General features: G+C 52.6%; 2 protein-coding genes across 3 annotated transcripts; one reads left to right on the plus strand and one right to left on the minus strand.

Annotated features, from left to right (window-relative positions):
- Positions 1–2: 2 nt before the first annotated feature.
- LOC103605772 (chromosome unknown open reading frame, human C1orf35) lies at positions 3–1991 on the plus strand (the record flags this gene model as incomplete). Its single annotated transcript, XM_008590402.1, has 7 exons — positions 3–13; positions 148–193; positions 299–378; positions 548–620; positions 766–851; positions 1087–1221; positions 1309–1991. Coding segments are annotated over 7 exons (552 nt in total), but the record flags the coding sequence as incomplete, so codon positions are not given.
- A 1756-nt stretch (positions 1992–3747) lies between these two features.
- On the minus strand, positions 3748–19655 carry ARF1 (ADP-ribosylation factor 1). Of its 2 annotated transcripts, none has more exons than XM_008590396.1 (5): positions 19569–19655; positions 5799–5984; positions 5557–5667; positions 5220–5344; positions 3748–5076 (listed from the first exon to the last, which is right to left on the minus strand). In XM_008590396.1, the coding sequence occupies exons 2-5, from the start codon at positions 5944–5946 to the stop codon at positions 4915–4917; spliced, it is 546 nt and encodes a 181-aa protein (XP_008588618.1). In that variant the 5' UTR covers positions 5947–5984; positions 19569–19655; the 3' UTR covers positions 3748–4914. The 2 variants fall into 2 exon arrangements, with proteins under 2 accessions (XP_008588618.1, XP_008588619.1); XM_008590397.1 differs by lacking the exon at positions 19569–19655 and adding an exon at positions 16792–16894.
- Positions 19656–20357: the final 702 nt, after the last annotated feature.

Genomic DNA, 20357 nt, shown 5'->3' on the forward strand with positions numbered 1-20357 from the left:
TGCTGGCCGCGCTGTGAGTGCCCCGCGGGGCCGGGGCTGCCGGACGGGAAGGGGGTCTCCGGGGGGCGGGGGCCGTCCGGAGTTGGGCGGCTAGGGAAGGACGAGGAGGGTCCGCAGCGCGCTGACACCGACCCCGGCCTCTCTCAGCGGCTACAGGAACGTGAAGAAACAGCCAACGGGCCTGAGCAAGGAGGTAACTCCCCAGGGTGGGCAGCGCCCAGGGTCCCAGGAAGGGTTGGGAGGCCGCCCTTGCTGGTCCCAAGCACCTCCCCGTCTTACCGCCACGCACCCCCCTCAGGACTTCGTGGAGGTCTGCAAGCGAGAAGGAGGCGACTACGAAAAGGGCGTGGACCGGCTGCTGGGGCTGGGCAGCACCAGGTGCAGCAGGGTCCTGGGGCGGAGGGTGGGGGAGAGGGGTTGAGACACCAGGCTGGGCCTCAGTTACTTGCGTGGGGCAGGGACTGGGCGGTGGTCCTCGGGGGTCCGCGGTGCACCTCCCCTCCCAACACCCCGGGCAGGGGGCATTCTTACCGCCATGTCCTCGCAGTGGCTCCGCGGGCCGCGTGGCACTGTCTCGGGAGGACAAGGAGGCCGCCAAATTGGGGCTGTCGGTGTTCACGGTAACCCCCCCCCCCAGGAACGCTGCAGGGTCCCATGGGAGTGGGGTGGGGAATGGAGGTCAGGAAACCCGAGTGCACTCCCTGGAACGTTTCCGGTGTGGGGCCATCCTGCAGCCCCCTCCCCAGAGTGCGGCTTCTCTTGCAGCACCACCGCGTGGAGAGCAGAGGGCCCAGGTCCTCCCCAGCCTCGGCCAAGAGGAAGCTCCGCGCGGAGGACAAGGCGGAGCCATGGTAAGGTCTTCTAACTTGCCCCTTGGTGAGTCTGTCAGGGCTCTCCAGCACGACAGGTGTCCTGGGAGACTAAGAAACTGACATCTGGTTTAATTTCACCTAACTTAAAGAGGCACAAGTGGGCGGCGGCCACCACAGCAGATCCCCTCACCAAATGGGACCGGACAGTGCTTCAGCTGCCCTGTCCCCTGAGGGCTGGGGGCTGAGGCCCTTTTGTATTCCACCTCCCCCGCAGCTCTGAGAGCCACAGGAAAAGCAAGAAAGAAAAGAAGAAAAAGAAGAAAAAGAAACACAAGAAAGAGAAAAAGAAGAAAGACAAAGAGCACAGGAGGGAGGCCAGCACCTCCTCCTCATCCCCAGCTCCTGCACGGTGGGCCCAGGCCCAGCTCTGAGGGAGGAGGCTCCTGCCGCCCAAGACAGGGACCTGCCTCTGAGCACTCTGTCCCTGTCTCCCCAGGCCCCGCAGGCATGACTCTGACTCCTCCTCCCCCTGCTGCAAAAGGAGGAAGAGGGGACACAGCAGGGATAGTGGGAGGAGCCTGTCCCATCGTCGGCACGGTAGGGACTCTGATGCCTGAGAGCACGCTGCTGGACCCACAGACGCCAGAGCCCAGAGCATGTGGAGGCCTGTGGTGACTGGGCTCCGGAGTGGACATTCCCACCCTGACTCCCCCAGGGAGGCACTCCTCATGGGCCAGAGCTGCCTGTGGGCATGTGAGGTGGGGTGAGGCAGGCAGCTGATCTGTGGAGTGCTCCTGAGCATGTGCTTACTGATGCCTCCTGGGCCTTGGGAGCCACTGGCCGGCTAAGGAGGGGCCTCCTTTGGGGAAACCCCTCCAGGTCACTGTGACTGGGGTCTGCAGAGCAAGGCCTGGCTGCCTGCAGAGCCCAGTGGGTTCTCTGAGGGCTCTGCTAAATGACCCCTAGAGCTCCCCAGGTGAAGGTAAGCCTGCTTGGAAATTTCCAGCAGAGACCAGACTCCTCCCTGTCCTGTCCCGTCCTGTCCTTCTACAGCAGCCCTGGGCTTCCCTCCTTCCTGCCCCTGCCAAGAGGTTTAGCTTGGACCAAATATGGTTACCTCTATTTTTCCTTTATATGGATTCACTTTTTGTACTTAAATAAATTTATTTTAAAAGGAAAGTACATGATCATACTAAGTGGAAGGTCAGTGTCAGGAGTTAATGAGATGCCACTGAGAGGGGGACAGAGTGGCCCTGTTTTTCCTGTGATGTTCCCTCAGGGGACCCACATCAAGTCCTCCCCATGGGTGGTCTGGGTGGGACCTCAGTGTTCCAGAGCCCAGCTGACCTGGGGTTGACACCCAGGGAGGGTCAAGAGCCAGCAGGGAGTAGTCAGTGCAGGTTTGGGGGCTGAGGCACAAGAGCCTGGCCCCTGGGACTGACTACCTTACCTTGGGGGCAGGTGAGGTTAAGTCCATGGAGGAGCAGCTTCAGCTGGGTGGGGTTGGGGTTGGTACCTGGAGTCTTGGCCACCCTTGTGCCCCCCAGAGGCCACCAAGGGGGTCGCCATCTTCTTGCTTGCCCGTGTGAGTCCAGCTCATCTCCTCCTGGGTGGTGGGCTGGGTGTCCCACCTCTGCCTGTCCCCACAAAGGGGCGTGCAGGATGCAGGCCAGGGCTGCTCACGATATGCATAGCCACTGGGCTCCATGGCAACTTAGAAACCCTCCTTGGGGCCGGCCGGTGGCGCATTGCTACAGCGTGCCGCTTGGGAGCGTGGTGGCGCTCCCGCCGAGGGTTCGGATCCCACATACAGACCGGCCGCTCACTGGCTGAGCGAGGTGCGGGCGCAACACCGAGGGTTGCGATCCCGTTGCCGGTCTCGATCCGGTACGGGCGCAACACTGAGGGTTGCGATCTGTTGCCGGTCACGAAAAAAGACAAAAAGGGAGAAAAAAAAAAACCCTCCTTGGCCAAGACACACAGAGCCCAGGCTTGATTAGTATGTATTACTCGAGAAAAAAAAAACCCTCCTTGGCCAAGACACACAGAGCCCAGGCTTGATTAGTATGTATTACTCTTCCGCTTCTGATTTTTTTTTTAAACGTTCAGTAAGGGGACCTTAACCCTTGACTTGGTGTTGTCAGCACCACGCTCACCCAGTGAGCTAACCGGCCATCCCTATACGGGATCCAAACCTGTGGCCTTGGTGTTATCAGCACCGCACTCTCCCGAGTGAGCCACGGCCCAGCCCCCCCTTCTGATTTTGAAGTGGAGAACATTTCGTGGTCCTGGGGTGTACCTCAGTGGCCTCTGCCCTCTGCACATGGCCCACCTCAGTGGAGAGCACATTATCTTGGGTGCTGTTTCAGGGATGAAGGTCAGGCCAACTGGCCAAGGCAAGAGGCCAAGCACAGCTCCAGGTTGCCACACAGGGCAGCCCCTGCCCAGGTACATGGCCCACAGGGAGGGCAGACCTTGGACCTGCTGGTTGCCACCCACCCCCCAGGTCAGCTGCCCCCACCCTCACCCATGGTGCGTTGACGAGGCAAGGGCTATGCTCACTCAGGGAAACCCTTTCCCTAGCTGGCACAAAGCACTCTGGACCAGCAGTGGGTCGAGTGAGGGGAGCTGTGGCCCCCAGGCACTCATGGCCCCTACCCTTGGCCCTCACCCTTGCCTCCCCTCCCGTGTGGCCACTGCTGCCCTGTCTGACCTCTAGAGAGAGGAATGAAATGTTTCCAGAAGGTTTTGACACACACACACACCGACCCAACTCAGGCAGTGGAATCCCTGGGTCTGGGGAGGGCAGCGAGAACAGCAGTAGGGGAGGCTGACGTTGCGAAGCTGGCAGTGCCTGGGGTTGGCCCTCTCCACTCTCTCATCTCTAGGAGGCAGTCTGTCCGTCGGCAGTGACAATGAAACACTGGAGAGCCAGTGAAATACTGAAGAGATTTTATTCTAATAGCCATAATTACAGTGCTTGTTTGTCGAAATGAAAACTGAAAACAAGTATACAAAACAGTTGATTACTAATCGTGTATTGAAAGCAGTAAGAGGTTCCACAACACCAAATAAACCAGTTTTGAGGTTTTCCCCAAGATAAATTTAACAGCTCCAGCTTCTTCAGTGTTTATCAAAATACAAAAGAAAAAAGTAGAGGTCGTCGTTTTCGATGGCAAATCGGACCCTTGCAGGCTGAGGGAGAGAAAGCTACTTCACACACGGAGATGGGGGTGATCCCGAGGGTGGCGACACTAGAATGGATCGACTCTCCCAGCGCGCACACACTCCTGCTGGTGAGACGCCAGACAGTCCGCCAATGTGTCTGAGCGTGTGAGTGAGCGCTGGGAATGGCAGGGGCTCAGCTGCGGCCACACGCTGACCCAGGGGAAGGCTGGGCCCGTGGCCTCCCAGTCCATCCCCTTAGTGACCGTGTGAGCAGCACAGATACAAGCACAAGGTTATGGAACGCAGGGTGACCCAAAGACGAGCAAGTCACGGGGCCTCTACTGTGACCATGCAGGATGGATTCCGTTGGTTTTGTCATTGCCTCACATTCCCAAAGGGGAACAGTCGAGCCGATGGACTAGTATCCAGACCATTACTGCAAAACCTACACTAGGCATAGTCTCCCTTCTGTGTGTTCAAGTGTTCTCCTTATCTTGTATTTTTAACTATTGTAAAAAATGCACTGAGTGTGGGTTAAAAACCAACCACCAAAATGGATCTCAACACAGATATAAGCCAGGAGGAGCATCCAGCTCATCTAACACAGCAGCACCTGGGGGCCAGGTGCCCATGTGCCTACATCCCTTCTCAGTACTGAACAGTAAGTTGATTTTTCTTTTTACAATAAAAAAAGCTGAGTAATATTGCATAGGAGTACCAGAAGCTGCCTCATTGGAAACAAAAACTATTTACATTAAATAAAAAACCTGGGCTGCAGGCTGCGTCTGCCACATTTACAGCATGGTGCGATGCACACTGTGACCAAAACCATGGAGACAGCTTCTGGCACTCAATACCACAGAGTCGCACATTTGCCACATGATAGTAAAGCAGAGGGCGGAGAGAAGGAAGAGGGGGAGGGGAGTGTTCGCGTTCACTTCTGGTTCCGGAGCTGATTGGACAGCCAGTCCAGTCCTTCATAGAGCCCGTCCCCACTGGTGGCACAGGTGGCCTGAATGTACCAGTTCCTGTGGCGCAGAGAGTGCAGCCCCAGCTTGTCTGTGATTTCGGCTGCGTTCATGGCATTGGGAAGGTCCTAGGAAGGACGAAGGGTCAACGGGAAAGGCCGCAAGCAGGCTGCCCCCAGGACAGAAAGCACGAGCCCCATCTGCCACAAACCTGCCCTCGTCCCTCTCTGGACCCAGCCGCTCCCCTCCAAGGGCTGGGCCAGGAGCCTACCTGCTTGTTGGCAAACACGAGAAGGACTGCGTCCCGGAGCTCGTCCTCGGCCAGCATCCTCATGAGCTCCTCGCGGGCCTCATTCACACGCTCCCGGTCATTGCTGTCCACCACGAAGATCAAACCTGTAACACAGTGTCTTTGCTGCAAATGCTGAAAGCACATCTGCCCAATCTCATCCAACTCCTGGGACTCTAACTGTCCACTACAACCCTAGAGGGTATGGAGGCCTATGGGCCCCCCAGGAGGCCGGCCTCTGTCTCATGAGAACAGATGAGACCACACAGGACAAGGGCTGGCTCCAGGACAAGCAGCACACATTGGTATCCACACTCACCTTGTGTATTCTGGAAGTAGTGGCGCCACAGTGGCCGGATCTTGTCCTGGCCGCCCACATCCCAGACAGTGAAACTGATGTTCTTGTACTCTACAGTCTCCACGTTGAAACCTGGGAAGGGCAGGTTGCAGGATGAGGCCCCTCTGTGCCCCTGGTGCCAGTGGAGCACGGGAGAACAAGCAGGGGCTGCCCACCTCACCCCGGGCCCTCCCCAACTCGGCACCCAGGGCTTGGCCTCTCACCTATGGTGGGAATGGTAGTCACAATTTCACCGAGTTTCAGTTTGTACAGAATCGTCGTCTTCCCTGCAGCATCCAGACCCACCATGAGGATGCGCATTTCTTTTTTGCCGAAAAGGCCTTTGAAGAGGTTTGCAAAGATATTCCCCATTCTTGTGGATGGGTGGAAGCGACACTAGCCAGAGAAACCTGTGGAGACAAGATGTCTAGCTTTCTGTCTCTGTGCTGCCTGGCGCGAACCCTGCAGCAGTGGTTCAAAAACCACCCACCTAGGGACCTGGTCACTCCTGAAAACTCACAGGGTGGGATATGATGCAATTTGGGTTCCAGAGCAACAGAAAAAGAACCCTGCCTACCTGGCTGCTCAGCTCCCCAAATCTACCTTATGACCAAGAGACTGGGAAGCTTAGGAAAGGGTTTTTCACAATGTGAGCAGCTGTAGCCAATCGTCTCAGGAAGCCACTCCCAGGGAGGCAGAGAACCACAAGGACAAGTCCATTCAACCTGTGGCTGTCAGGATGCAGGATGGCCACTACGACCAACCTCGACTCGCACATGAGGAAGGGGCATTCACTGTCAAAAACTGTGCTTTCAGAGGCATGAAAGATCTCTACAACCTAACACACCCAACATGTCTCCCCACTGCACTGGTAGGTAACAGTAATCATGACCACCCCCACCCTGGACGACTGAAGCACAGGCCTAAGAGGTTCTCACGCCCACAGGGACGGGGAGGGAGCCCACTCTGTGAGGGCAGGAAGCTCCTCCAGTGCGAGGCAGGTAGGTTGGTCCCTGAGCTCAAGTTGCAGCTCCCTCTCGGGAGAAGTGGGCCAAGGCAGTGCTTGTGCATCTCAGGTGGACCAAACAGCCACGGCTCTGCTGGGCACAGCAGGAAGCCCTCAGCAGCATGAGGACGTGTGCATGGTGTCTGACTCACACCGTGGCTGCAGGGTCCCCCAGCAAAGCACAAATGTGGGGGACACCAATCCAGTCAGCTGGTCCTGAGACTCTTGACTTTTAAAAAAAAAAGGTCAGTTTCTCAAATGCTGATTACTGAAAATTTTGAGATTTTTAGCACCTAATAAAACCAAACAATGGAGGAATACGCAGCCTTCAAAATGGAAGAAATTTGTCTATGTACTGACAGAGAAAACTAAACAAGGTGCCAGACGGGGTGCTTAAAAGCGCTGAGCTGCTCGGCTAAACTACACATGCGCATGGCCACACAGTAGCCAAAGACCCCGATCACGCCCCACTGGGGCTCCGTAGCACAGGCCGCCGGGCACTCCCCCAGGTGCTGAGGGAGCATTCTACAGGTAACACCAGGTGACTGTGAACACAGCCAGCTCCTCATTCAGCCTCCTCCTGGCACCCCGCTGTTTCTCGGCTTGATTTTGGCTGGAATGATGGTCAGATGGTGACTTTCTGATCCAGTCACTACAGCACCCTACTAAAAGGAGATGCCCCCTCTTCTCCATTTCTTGAACCCTGTGTAAGCCCATACATTCCTGTCCCACCAGGGCCCTGCAAGCTGGCTCTGGTGCCTTTGGACACCTTGTTCTTCGTTTTGAACCACATTATCTTTTCAAAAAATTACATGAATTCTGAAACTTAGACCTTTACTACGTCAATCCTTTTTCTGGGACAGCCAAACTTCCTAAGTAAAGAGGGTGAAGAACACCTCAGGAACACAGAACAGACTCTATATATACCTCTTTCAGTCCATTCCTGAAACCACGGCCAATAAAGAAATAAAAATGACATACAGACCCATAAGGACAAAGAGGAGGGAAGCAATGCCTGACTAAGTAGAGAAAGTTGAACTGCTTGGAGATACACAGGACGGGATGGGGGTCTGACCACAGGGACATGGGCACATGGACACACTCGAGCCCTGAGATCCCCATTCAGTTTCCAGAACTGAGAGGCCTGTGTGCCCCAGCAGATCTGCACATGAGCAACCAGAGGCCCCCAAAAGAGCCAAGCCCCTGTTTCCTTTTTGAAGGCTTCCAACATAAGAGACATAAACAAGGGATTGGGAGGGGAGCAAGCAAGACAGGAGACTATTCAAAAGGAAGAAAAAAAACAAAACAGTAAATTAAAAAAACAAAACACTAAATTAAAAAAACAAAAACCGCACACCACAACACCAGCATCAACCAGTCAGAAGACAGTCTATAAAACAAGAAGAGGATACTACAACAAAGGAAAAGAAGAGCGACCTGGTAGAAACTACAGACAGCCAAAATGAAAAATTCAATGCTCTCAGAAAGCAGAACAAAAATATACAGATAAAAAAAGAAAATGAGAAGCAACTTAAGAGATCAACAAGTGACTAACAGAAATCCCCAAAATTAAAAAGCTAGAGAATTATGAGGGAGACATTCTTAAGTGTTCCAGAACGTGGGAGAACATGGTACAGTGCAAAGTCCAGGACACCCAGAGCCAACACTTTACAAACACCCCAGAAGGGAAGATTTCAGTGATGCTTTTGGAATTCTGAGAACATTAATTTTCAACCTCTAATTCTACACTCAGCCAAAGAATCAATCACTGTGAAGGTAGAATAAAGACAATATCAGACTGCAAGGCCTCTCTCGTGCCCCTTCCTCAAGAGGCTCCCACAAGGACCCAGGGAAGAAGAGAGAAGGTGGGAGCCCAAAGCGACATAGAGGGAGAGCAGCAGCCTCAGTCGCCACTATCCAGACTGGAGCAGGCAAGTGGACACCTGCAGAACAGGGGCACACCACCTGAATGTTTTCATGATGGGGATTGGCAATTCTGGGGGAGCTGGGAAAAACAATAGGTACACAGAAAAACTCAAGGATGAAACCGAACAGAAAGAGAGGTAGGTCCTTTTACAGTTTACTTCAGGAAAGCATGAACCAGTGGTGACCTGGCTCAGCAGTAAATGATAAGCATGGAGTCCTAACACTGTGACTGTTGCTATGGGACAACGGGAAGCTGAGGTGCAAACTTATGGGGTAAAAGGCCAATAATCACTGTCCAAATTAACACATCTAAAATGGAGAAACCAAGAAATTGTGTAGGTTTGTCAATTTAGAACAGAGTTCCAGGCAGGTGGTGAAAGGCACTGGGCGTGGGTAGAGTGGGGTGGGCAGAGGTGGCTGTTGAAGTATCACATCCATAAAAATCACAAAACTGGGCACTGAGGGGCAAAAGGGTCCGTGTTGCCTCCAACCCCCACACCAGTTGACAGAACATGCCAGGTGAACCACATCTAGCAGCAGGGACCAAGCACTGTCCTCAGTCCACGTCTCTGCTGCTGCCACCTCTTTGTGCTTTGGACTCGTACCACCCTCAGAGTCAGTGGGTCCTCTGATGACCACATGACCCCAGCCTTTCCCCATGGCTGTTTTTTCCTTATTAAAATAGATAAGAGCACTGGGGCCCCCCAAGGGGGAAAGTGGTAGATCCAGGATGGGGTAAGCTTGCAGTCTCCCGCAGTCTGAAGTTCAACACACTGACCCACAAACACATGTACCCACCCTGCTGTGTACACAGTCAGTGTCCTCACGAGGCCCAGGTCCTGGCCGCTCCTGATCCAGGGGCCCTGGCCATGTTGCTGCTTTTGTAAGAGGCCCAGGGTTCACACAATCTCGGTGGTTGGAGGAAAGCCCCACACTGACCACTAAAGTCACTTCCAGGTCTCTCGGCACAGGCCCTAACTCGTGTAATGCCCAGCCCAGGCATGCCTGTGTCACCCTTTTCTCTACCAGAACCACCGCATAGAAGCCAAAACCCGTTTTTCAGGTCCAGCTGAATTATCCTGTGTCTTAGTCAGCAATGAAAACCCCGACTTCCTAAGAGAGCCCCCTTGCCTGTGCATGGTGCGATGCCACACCCGTCAGAAGAGGGCTGCCCGGGGAAGGAGGACTTAAACGAGACGCAGCCCAGATGAGAAGAGGAACTAACAGCCTGTTTCTCCTGACCAGACTGCAGGCTCCACCTTATGCGAAGAAAGGACCTTCAGGAAGAACGTTTTACTCTTTGTTACTTTGTTAGGAGCAGAGAACAATGGTAGGGGTGGCCTTTAGGCATCAAAGTAAAGAACAGGACACTGAACTCTGGTGAGTATGCTCCTGACACATCACTGCCAGTGGTGGGGCCTGATGGGGAGGAAGCCACCTCCCAATAGGAGATAGGAGAAATGTTGCTTTGTGAGTCCAAACCCATTCCACATCAATGAGTGAATCCAACCTAACCTGTTTAGCTGCTGAAAAGTAACCAACGGGCACCACTGGCTGCCACTGTCCACATAAGTCTCCGGGACACTTCAACACAAGCGCAAGACAGAGCCCTTGCCACACTGCAGCTGTGCAGAGGAACAGGCCCTGGCAGAAAGCTCGCCGTTCCCCTCAAATTGTCAGAGCTAGTCTATTCAATGGAATTCCTAAGTAATAACCTGAACCTTCAGGAATCACCAGGAAGAGACACCTCCAATTCAGAGCATAGGTGAGCAAGCTCCAATGCTCCCGATTCTGCTCTCTGCTGCTGACCCATGGCCACTCCTTCCCATCTTCCTGCGAACAGGGCTCATATGAATGGAAACCTGGTGACTTCAAGAATGCTTTCTTTCTTTTATTAAAATCACATTTAAGTGCAAATTACATTTAGTAAAATGCACAGATCAATAGTTCATAATGTCAGCTTTAATATCTAATTTGAGGAAAATTAACAAAGGTGAAGATTTTCCAGAGGAACATATGTACATTATAAAATATTTTCTTTAAGGGTTTCATTTAAAGAGCAAGTCTTCTGACAGTCATGTGTACGTAGATGATCAGTTACATGGAAACCTGAATCATCCCCAACACACATGAGAATTTTGATTTTTTTTTCTTTTTTTTCCAAAGTCTTTTTTACTGACAGGTAACGGGATTGCAACCCTCGGTGTCGTGCCCCTACCGGGGACCGGCAATGGGATCGCAACCCTCGGTGTTGCGCCCGCACCGTGCTCAGCCAGTGAGCGGGAACCAGTCTCCACATGGGATCCGAACCCTCGGCGGGAGCGCTGCCGCGCTCCCAAGCGGCGCACTCTACAGTGCGCCACCGGGCCGGCCCGAGAATTTTGATTTTAAAGGGGGGTCCTCTACTTTCAAATGCGATATGGTCACATACTAAAATCACACAAACTGCTTTTTGTACATCAACGCAGGACTCTGACACATCAGCTAAATAAATCCTCAAGTCATCACCCAATCTGCAGTTGTTTTTTAAAAATAAAACTCTCAGGACATTTTGTAGGAACTCATTAGGCACCAACTGCCCCCTCCAGGCCCATCGAAAATGAGGGATGCCCAGGAACCCAGGCCAGCTCCTCAACGCCAAGGGCCTTGCTAACAACACGTCTGTTTCTCTGCACACATTGCCTCCCCACAGCGGCTGGCCTTCTGAGTTAAAAGAGAGACAATACCTATCAGGTCTGATTCTTAGATGGGGTAATCAGTAAAATTCAACTTAGGTTGCTCTTTGCCAGCTTAAGCTTTAAGGTGAAATCCTTAAATAGTTGTGCACAGCAGAAATGAGTTTCATTCATGTGATTCCATCCCAGGAACCAAGTTCTTTACTATATCAATATGAATACCATAGAGCCACTGTCCATTGACTAAATGCTAACTTATATTCTGTATGTCTTCCTTATTCATATTTATTAGTACTTTTTAACAGAACTGTCCTCAAAGCACTTCACCAAACACACTTACATCCTTCTGAAATCTACAGATGCGCAGCTCTGAGCAAATAACCAGGGAGGCTATCAGGACCCATCTGTGTCGCCTGGCCTCTGACGGGAGCTAAAATAGTTTACAAGATCTGCAAGTTTTTGAGGACTGTGGTGGCTGTGGTGTCTGCATCAGGAGCGTCTTCCCCCTGAGTGCCAGCTCTGTGTACGTGTCCTCGTCACAGGCACTGTCCTCTCAGAAGCAGAACCCTGATCTGTCACTGGGCATAGGCCTTCCAGAATACAGCCCAGTTTCCTGGCCTTCCCTGCAGCAGCACACACCCAGGTGAGTGAGCTCTGGCCTCCACGCCCATGGAGCAGCAGAGCCTAGCAGCTAATGAGCAAAATTTCTACTTTGGAAAGAAGGGCAAAGATAACCTCTCTCTGACCCCAAATCAAGTTAAGCCTGAAGGACCTGAAACTGGAAAAAAACCAAAGATCAGAGCACAAATCTGCACCACCCACAACATTAAAATGCACACCCCAGGGCCTGCCCGTGGCTCACTCGGGAGAGTGTGGTGCTGATAACACCAAGGCCACGGGCCACGGGTTTGTATCCTATATAGGGATGGCCAAGGGTTAAGATCCCCTCACTGGTCATCTTTATCAAAAAAAAAAAAAAAAAAGCACACCCCAAACTGAAAATGGAGGAAACCAACCACAGTAATTTACAATGATGATGCAAAGATACAATTGAGAAACCACCAGCGGACAGTGCCCCAGCCCAGGCCCCTCCCCAACTGATTCTGGAGGCTGCTGGTTAGCAGACCTTGGAAAGTAAGCTGGAACTGTGTCTCTACCAACACAGTGGGGCAGAGGACATGCAGTGTGGGACAGGGCTGGCACTCACAGGAAGACCTGGCCCAGCTGAGCCTCCAGGCTGTGCCCACACTCCCTACTGACCAGCCTTTGACTCATCACATTCTTCTTGGCGCACAATGATAAAAAGTAAGCAGTTGTGCAATGGAGACATGCCAGGCACAGACAGGCCCAACAGACGCTCACGGAGCTGAAGTGAAGACAATGGTCCAGAAGTGCATCTCTTCACACCTTGCTCACAGGCTTCTGGCCCTGGCAATGACTGGAGGCTGATGGACATAAGCTCCGGCCACAACCTCCTCAAGGAGGGCAGGCACACACAGGCCAGGCTGCTCCTGCACACCTACACTACACTATACCATCCAGCATCCGGTGGGGCAGCCAGAGCCCACAAGAAGGGTGAGGGGACTCTTGACTTCTGCAGCCAAGTTAGGTGCATCCACGTAGTTTTGTCAGTTCACTTCTGTGACTATGTGGTCACCACAGAACATGCTGGGCACCAAGCAGCTGCAAGCCACTGTTCCAGGGCGGGGCTGGGGACCCAGCATCCCAGAGGCCCCTTCCACACCACTTGAAGAAAAGGGGGAACTAGAACAGCAAATGGATAGTGATGCTCTCATAAAATAACCTCTCAGAGCCAAGTTACTCTTCCTCAAACTGCTCGGAGTGGGCAGGGCCACTCAGAAGCTTTACAATGCAAGGTCAAAAAATAATGTGGTGGGGCCGGCCCGGTGGCGCTCCCGCCGAGGGTTCGGATCCCATATAGAGACCGGTCTGCTCGCTGGTTGAGCGTGGTGCGGGCGTGACACTGAGGGTTGCGATCCCGTTGCCGGTCGTGGTGCGGGCGTGACACTGAGGGTTGCGATCCCGTTGCCGGTCACGAAAAAAGACAAAAAGGAAAAAAAAAAAATGGGGTGGCTTCATGAATGATTAAGCCAATCTCCAAAACTTAATTTTTGCCTTCAGGTAACTTTCATTTTAAAAATAAAATTGAAAAAAAAAAGGCATCCCCACTTCCTCTTCTAAGCAATGGCAGTCTCACTCTTCCAGAGGAGACAGAAACATCAAGTGCGACAGGGATTTGGAGCTGTCACCAGCATCCCCCCAGCTCTGGAGCAATCATCCCCCACAAGCCCTGGAAGGCCACTGTCCAAGCTACAACCTCTGATCTCTAGCCACACACAGGCCGCCAGCAGCTCTGGGGTCAGGGAAACCTCTGAAATACACACCTGCTGATGCCACCTGGGGGCCTCCAAGGCCCCCCTCAGGTGACAAGGCCCCATCACACTCCAGCACCTGCCCTGCTTTCTAGATGATGTGGCCCCTACAGTGACCCCCCGATGTTTTTACTCCCAGATAGATCCCCTCCTCTCAAATCCTCCCCTAAAACAGCCTTTCCACCCAAACCTCCCTCCTGAAGGTAGCAGCCCCAGGCTTTTCCACTGTGGCCAAGTAACTCCCTCTCCACTCCTCAGACCTGCACCTGAAGACACCTCGCCTCGCATCCCTGTGCTCTGCCAGCACCTGACAGCATGTGTGTTCTCAGTCAGGTGAACCAGCACTCTGTGCCCGTCACATCAGGGTCCTTACCATGGCCACAGTGGCCAGCAACACACTGCCCACAATGCCCTTTATATCCCTCCTCTGCCGTCCCACAAAGGAGCCAACGACAACACAACCAATGCCATGAGGAGCCCCAGTGCCCTGGCCTAGCGTTAACGTGATGGGGCCCATAAGTACAGGAATGCAACTCTTAACAGGACATGCACTTCAGCACTGGGCACAACCACGCTGCAAGGCGAATGGAGCAGGCTGGGCCCCTCAACACAGCTGCTCTCCTCTGGAAGCAGAGAACAACTCTGGGTAAGGTTCTGAAAAGAACAAAACACAATCACCCGTGATTCACAAGGTAACTGTGTTCCTGGAAAATTCAGAACATCTGTTAAAACTATGCAGAAAAAAAAAGTTGTGCCCTTGTGTGTACAACAGCCAGGTTTAGGAAGCACAGATTTTCTAGCTATGGTACAGACATATAAGGTGCATTTTTGCCACTGCCACGAAGTCCAGCACTGCCTCTCAACCTGAGAGTACCAAAATGCTCCCGTGAGTTTCCCAAACCTCCTTTCTGGAGACTGCACTGAAACTAGCCCCTCCAGGGATCACAGGTCAACAGTCTTCCCACCCCTTGCACACTCTGCTCCTGGCACCAGCTGTCCTGGCCTGTGAGAGACAAGCTTCCAGTTTCTCCCTCGGATCCATCTGATCCCTCACTCCTTCACACCTCTGCTCAAATGTCACCTGTCAGGTGAGGTCTCAGCATCTGCCTGCCTTCCCCAGGAGGGTGGATGCTCCATAAGTATTGAGAGCTTGATCACTGCCACGCCTGGCCCAGCCCTCTCCATGAGTGGGGCCTCCTCTGCCCAGTACACGCCTTCCTCCCCACCCCTCCCCTCTTCCTCCCTTGGGCACCTCACAAGTGACTCACCTCAGGGAGAGAAGAAAACAATGGTAAAAGAATGCTTATCAGGGCCCTCAGGGATCAAAAAGATCTATCACACACATCTATAGATATGCCTTTCCTAAAACTCAGTTGGTGAGAAAAAACCTTATACAGTCAACAATGAATGCAATGCTGCTTTAAAGTTGAACACATGCGCTATGCCCCCTGAACACTGCTCTGACTGTAAAATGTGGACACCCAGGGGTGCAGAAATGCAGCTGATTACAGAACACAAAAGCCTGGTGTCTCAGCGATGCCAACCACCAGGAGGGAAGGTGTAGGTACAAAGCCTGCTTTCCACACCTGCCCCAGGAGACTCCAGTGTAAGAACACATTTCATTCACTTCACCCCCCACTAATTCTCACCATTTTGTATCTCTTTGACAGAAAAGAAATGCTGAAAGCTATAAATATTTTAAGCAGTTTCACCACCAAAAGTGCCAAAAAATGTAGTATTTTAAAAATAGTGGACCCCTGCTTATTCGGGGTTTCAGGTGTCTTTGGTCAACCTCTGTCCAAAAATAGGTAAGTACAGTACAGTAAGATATTCTGAGAGAGAGACCACCTTCGTGTAACTTTTATTATAGTATATTGTGATAATGGTTCTACTTTATCATCAGCTATTGTTCGTTTTTTACTGTGCAAAGTGTATAAATTAATCTTTACCAAAGATATATGAGTATAGGAAGAAACAGTATATACAGGTTTCAGTACTGACCACAGTTTCAGATATCCACTGGGGGTCTTGGAACACATCCCCTGCGGATAAGGGGAGACTACTATAAAATAATGGATTCAATCTCTTAACTAGCAATTGCATTCTCATCTACCTAAGATAGGAAGGTGTGACAAGTCAACGCACTTTGTTCTGAACCCTGACATTAAATCGTGGGCACATCTAACTCTGCCTTCATTCCCACTCTTCAGGAACAATCCATATAAAACCTAGAAATCATCTTCTTGGTCACTTGTACCTAAATCACACTGATACAATATTTAAAAGACTCTCCTGTTAAAAGTGCTGATAAAACACCAAGGCCACATGTTCGGATCCCACATAGGGATGGCTGGTTAGCTCACTGGGTGAGCATGGTGCTGACAAGTCAAGGGTTAAGATCTCCTTACCTGTCATCTTAAAAAAAAAAAAAAAAATCTTCAGTAGATACTCAGAGAACCAGAACCACTGAACTCCCCCTTTGGCATATATGGTACTGCAAAAATAATTTGACATACGGCACAAATGGAAAGATATTAACTATTTTACATACAGTCATACCACCATTGGAAGCCGTTTGGAAGTGAATCCTTCTAGCTTGCTAGCGTCACTTTAAGGATTAGTTTATTTTAATAGTTTCTGATTAGAAAGTTTTCAAAATACACAACACACTTCTAACTTCCTGAAATGTGCATGGATCATAATTCAATGTCGCCTTGTGTCTCAGAGGTGTGGGAAAATGTTTGCCTCCTAAAGCAGATCATTCCCAATTGCTATATCTGTAAAAATCTACCTGCCTTTTTTTTAAAAGGTGACTGGTAAGGGGATCTTAACCCTTGACTTGGAGCTCTCCCAAGTGAGCCACAGACCGGTCCCTACCTGCCTTTTACGCTTTCCTTCTCTTCCCTTCTTGGCCCTTAAACTTCCCCCCTATTATTGGGACCTGCATAGGTGCCACTCTTCACTGTCTGTTGGCTGATGACAGGCTGCCAAGCCCTTGTTAGCACTATGTGTAAACAACGGGAAACGAGGAATCAGTTAGGGACGGTATGGAGGTGGAGCCCTGATAAGACAGCCCCACCACTCATCCCAACCCCTGTGGGAGGCAGGAGTGACAGGACTCTGGGTGAGGGCCTGAGAGACCCTCCTAGGAATAAAGGGCTTACATGTGTCTATTAAGTTTCACATTTTTTTCAGCTAATCAGGCCACTTGACCCACCTGTATATGCTGAACCACCTGCAAGAATAACACAGCTGTAACATGAGCTGCAACTGTATTTCAAAGGGTTGACAACAATCAGAAGAGACGTGAACCTGAGGATGAAAGCAGGGCTGAGGTGTGGTATGTGACCTGGAATCCCAACCTCCTGCCTTGTATGCACACACATACCTCACTCCTCCCATGCCTCCCAGCCATCCTCTACTTCCCAGCAAGAGTGACCAAAACCTTTCCCAAAAGACCACTTCAGGCAACGCAGGCAGGACATCCCTAACAACCAATCCACGCCAATGAGTAACAGATACAGCACAAAAAAAGGCAAGTTCTTATCTAACTTAAGATTCCCCACTGAAACGAATTTTCATGTTTCTCTCCCATCTACCTCTGACAGACGTGCACTTTATTTCCTTTCACCCTCCTAATTTTATGAAGATGAAAGGTCAAAGGGGAGCATGCCCATGAGAGACCACAGGCACAGGGGCAGGCCATGCATGGGATGGCAAGCCCAGGCAGGCTAGGATCTGACACCTGCTCACTAGAACGGTCACGGCTCTGCAAGGAGTGTGTAGAAAAGACTGGTGAGCTTGGACAGTGATTAAGAGCAGATTTTAAACGCATATATCAAAGCAACATTTAATTTGAAGAACCAAACAAAACGGATTCAACTTCTCAAACCACATAAATATACTACTCCGCAAACTTGCACAACAGGTTTTTTTCTCTTGATTTACTCGTATGGCCATCGGAGGTGACATCCATGTTAAATTTTACTTAAGTGGAAAAAGTAAAGCCGAATGCACCTTCCTATAGTTTCAAGCCTATCCAGTCTTCAGTAGAGGCACACCAGCAGGTGAAGATGCCTGAATATCCTCTCCATACTGTGCAAGAGGTACAGCAAATAGCTAGACCACATGACAGAACCAGTTTCTGCTTTCTACCAACTTTCAAAGATGAGTAGACAGCATGTGAGTCAGCTGTTATCCAAACCACTCGTTTTCAATCTTTTTTCAAGTAGTAATTCTGAATATCTGCCTCACAGGCAGCACATTCCTATTACTGGAGTGATCTGGGTTTATTTTCAATAAGACATACCTGAAGATTCTAGTGATAGATGTTCCCCTACAGGTGAACCTGTGAAAACCTTTCCTCAAAGACGACAACACTCCTCTAACAACGTGGCCGACCAGCTTTGTGATTTACATTCACAACTCAGTTCCTCTCAGTTCTGGACCCCGCTAATCACAGTATGCCTTGCCTTTCAAGCGCTGTTTTGGCTACATGGTGGAGTTGCTGAAAACTCGAATTAAGTGAGCACACATCCATGCAGTCACACGTGTGGCGCAGGGCCCCAGGAGCCAGCACACTACCGCACCATGGCACCTCACACTCCTTCGGACACACTGCCGAACATGCCAAAACCAGCCATGCAAACAGCCGGCAGGAAAAACTGCTGACCACTAGTTCTGAAACAAGAACTACAAACTGCCACTCCAACAACAGCACTGGCACCAACCACACGGCCGTGACTTCTGGGACCACCCAAAACTTCCCACCTCCCTTCCTTTCCTGCCCCCCCTGCGGTCTCGTGTGCAATTCTGCTCAATTCCTGCAGAGCAGCAACTCGCTGTCTGCAAAGAATGAGAGTGCCACCTCGCAGTTATCTAACACTCTCAGTCCCGTGCCATTGTCCAGCCACAGTCTCACTCGCGACAACCACCCGGGTGAGAAAGCACTGGATCTGGCCTCTGCTGTCTGTCCAGGATGCCCAGAGTCTACGAGCAGGTCGTTTCGCTGGCAGGCTGAAGGTTCACCAGATCGGAAGGGGGGGGTTCCTATTCGTCCCCGACGACAATCCGTGAAACAACCCTGGGGTAAAAGCAAGGGTAAAGCAGCCCTTTGGAGGCCACTGGAGCCTTCAGTGGGTCCAAAGCACATCTCACGGGGGGCAAAGAGGGGCTCTCTGCGATCCCCGGAGATGCTCCCTCGGTTCAGCAGCCGGGGCAGAGCACGGGGTCCCTGCCTCTCTCGCCTCCTCCCCTCCCCCAGGTGCCGACCTCGGAGCAAAGAGGAACTGGGGTCGGGAGGCCGACGTGCAAGCCCCCGCCACCTGAGTGACCTTGACGGCGTCGCGGAGCAGCCCGAGCCTCAGTTTCCCGGTCCTCGAGGCGAGGGGACCGCCCGCAGGCTGTTCTGTTCGCTCGCCTGTCGTCCGGGGGCGGCTCCCGCCGAACCCCGGTGGCCTGCTCCCCTCCACCCTCCACCCGGGGACCGCGTCAGGAGGAGAAGAGACCGGAGGAGAGAAAAGCAGGAAGCTTAGGCTTCCTGGAGGAGAGCCCGGCGTCCGGGCGCACTTCCGGGCTGCGGCCGGCGGCCAGCAGGAGGAAGGGACGGGCGGGGAGAGGGAAGGAGACCGTGGGGCGACGCCGGGGGCCTGCGGGGAGCCGCGAGGCACCCGCCGACCCTCGTAATAACTTCGTATAGCATACATTATACGAAGTTATACGAGCTGCTCCTCAGCGTCTTAGAATGTAAAATAAATAAATAAACTTTAAGATAAAGGAAAAATTATATACACATTTTGTATATTTTAATCCTTAAGGTTGAACAGCTTCTTCATAATATTTTGTATATATACATATATTATAATATACATACATAATATAGCCCGGCCCCGCTGCCGCCAGGATCGAGGATTCCCCCGCGAGTCCCAAGCCGCCCCCGGACGCTGCCAGCCCCGGCCAGCGCCCGCCACCGCCGTCCTCACCCCTCGCCCTCACCTCAGCGGCTACTAGTCCGAGCCAGGCGTTGGTTTCGCTCCCACAAGATGGCGGCTCTGACGGCGGCCACGTCAGCGCCTGCGGCCGCGGGGCTCGCTGGGGAAAGGGGTGGGCACACAGGAGGCCACGCCCAGCACGCTCCCAGCGCACGCGCGCTGACCACGGGCGGGTTGCAGGGGGTGTAGCCCGGGACGCCCCGCCCCTGTCGAGGCCTTCGTGCGCATGTGCATCAGGGCAAGGCGCGCGCACCCCAGCCGTGGGACGTGCCCTCCGGGGCGGTCTGCACCTGCGCCTAAGTGTCTTCCGGGGCGGTCTGCACCTGCGCCTAAGTGTCTTCCGAGAAGGCGCCAGGTGGACCGGTCCCGCCTATTTCGCGGATGCGGAAGCCGAGGCCTCGGGCGAGTCGTATGGGAACTGGAGTGGCGGGGTCCGGTTGCCAACCTCCTCCTCTCCAGCCCGGCAGTCGCCGCGAGTCCTGGGGTTCCGTGTGAGAGCCGGAGTCACGGTGCCCCTCTCCTGGGTCCCCAGGGTCCCCATTCTCTCAGCCAAGCGGGGCACCAAGCCCGGGTACTGTGGCGACCCATGCCGCCCATAGGTGGCCAAAGCGAGAAGGGGCTCAGGCTGGGCTATTGGACGCCAGCTATGTTCTCGAGCTGGCCTCAGCGCCCTGCAGACCACAGTGACCAGAGCAGAAACGTGCCTGCCTCCCCAGCTCATACCACAGGAGCAGGCCACAGATATAACAAAGAAGCGCGACAATGGCCCTGCCCGGGAGGGTGTCGGGTTCAG

Source organism: Galeopterus variegatus, unplaced genomic scaffold, assembly GCF_000696425.1.
Source record: "Galeopterus variegatus unplaced genomic scaffold, G_variegatus-3.0.2 Scaffold6061, whole genome shotgun sequence".
NCBI lineage: Eukaryota > Metazoa > Chordata > Mammalia > Dermoptera > Cynocephalidae > Galeopterus > Galeopterus variegatus.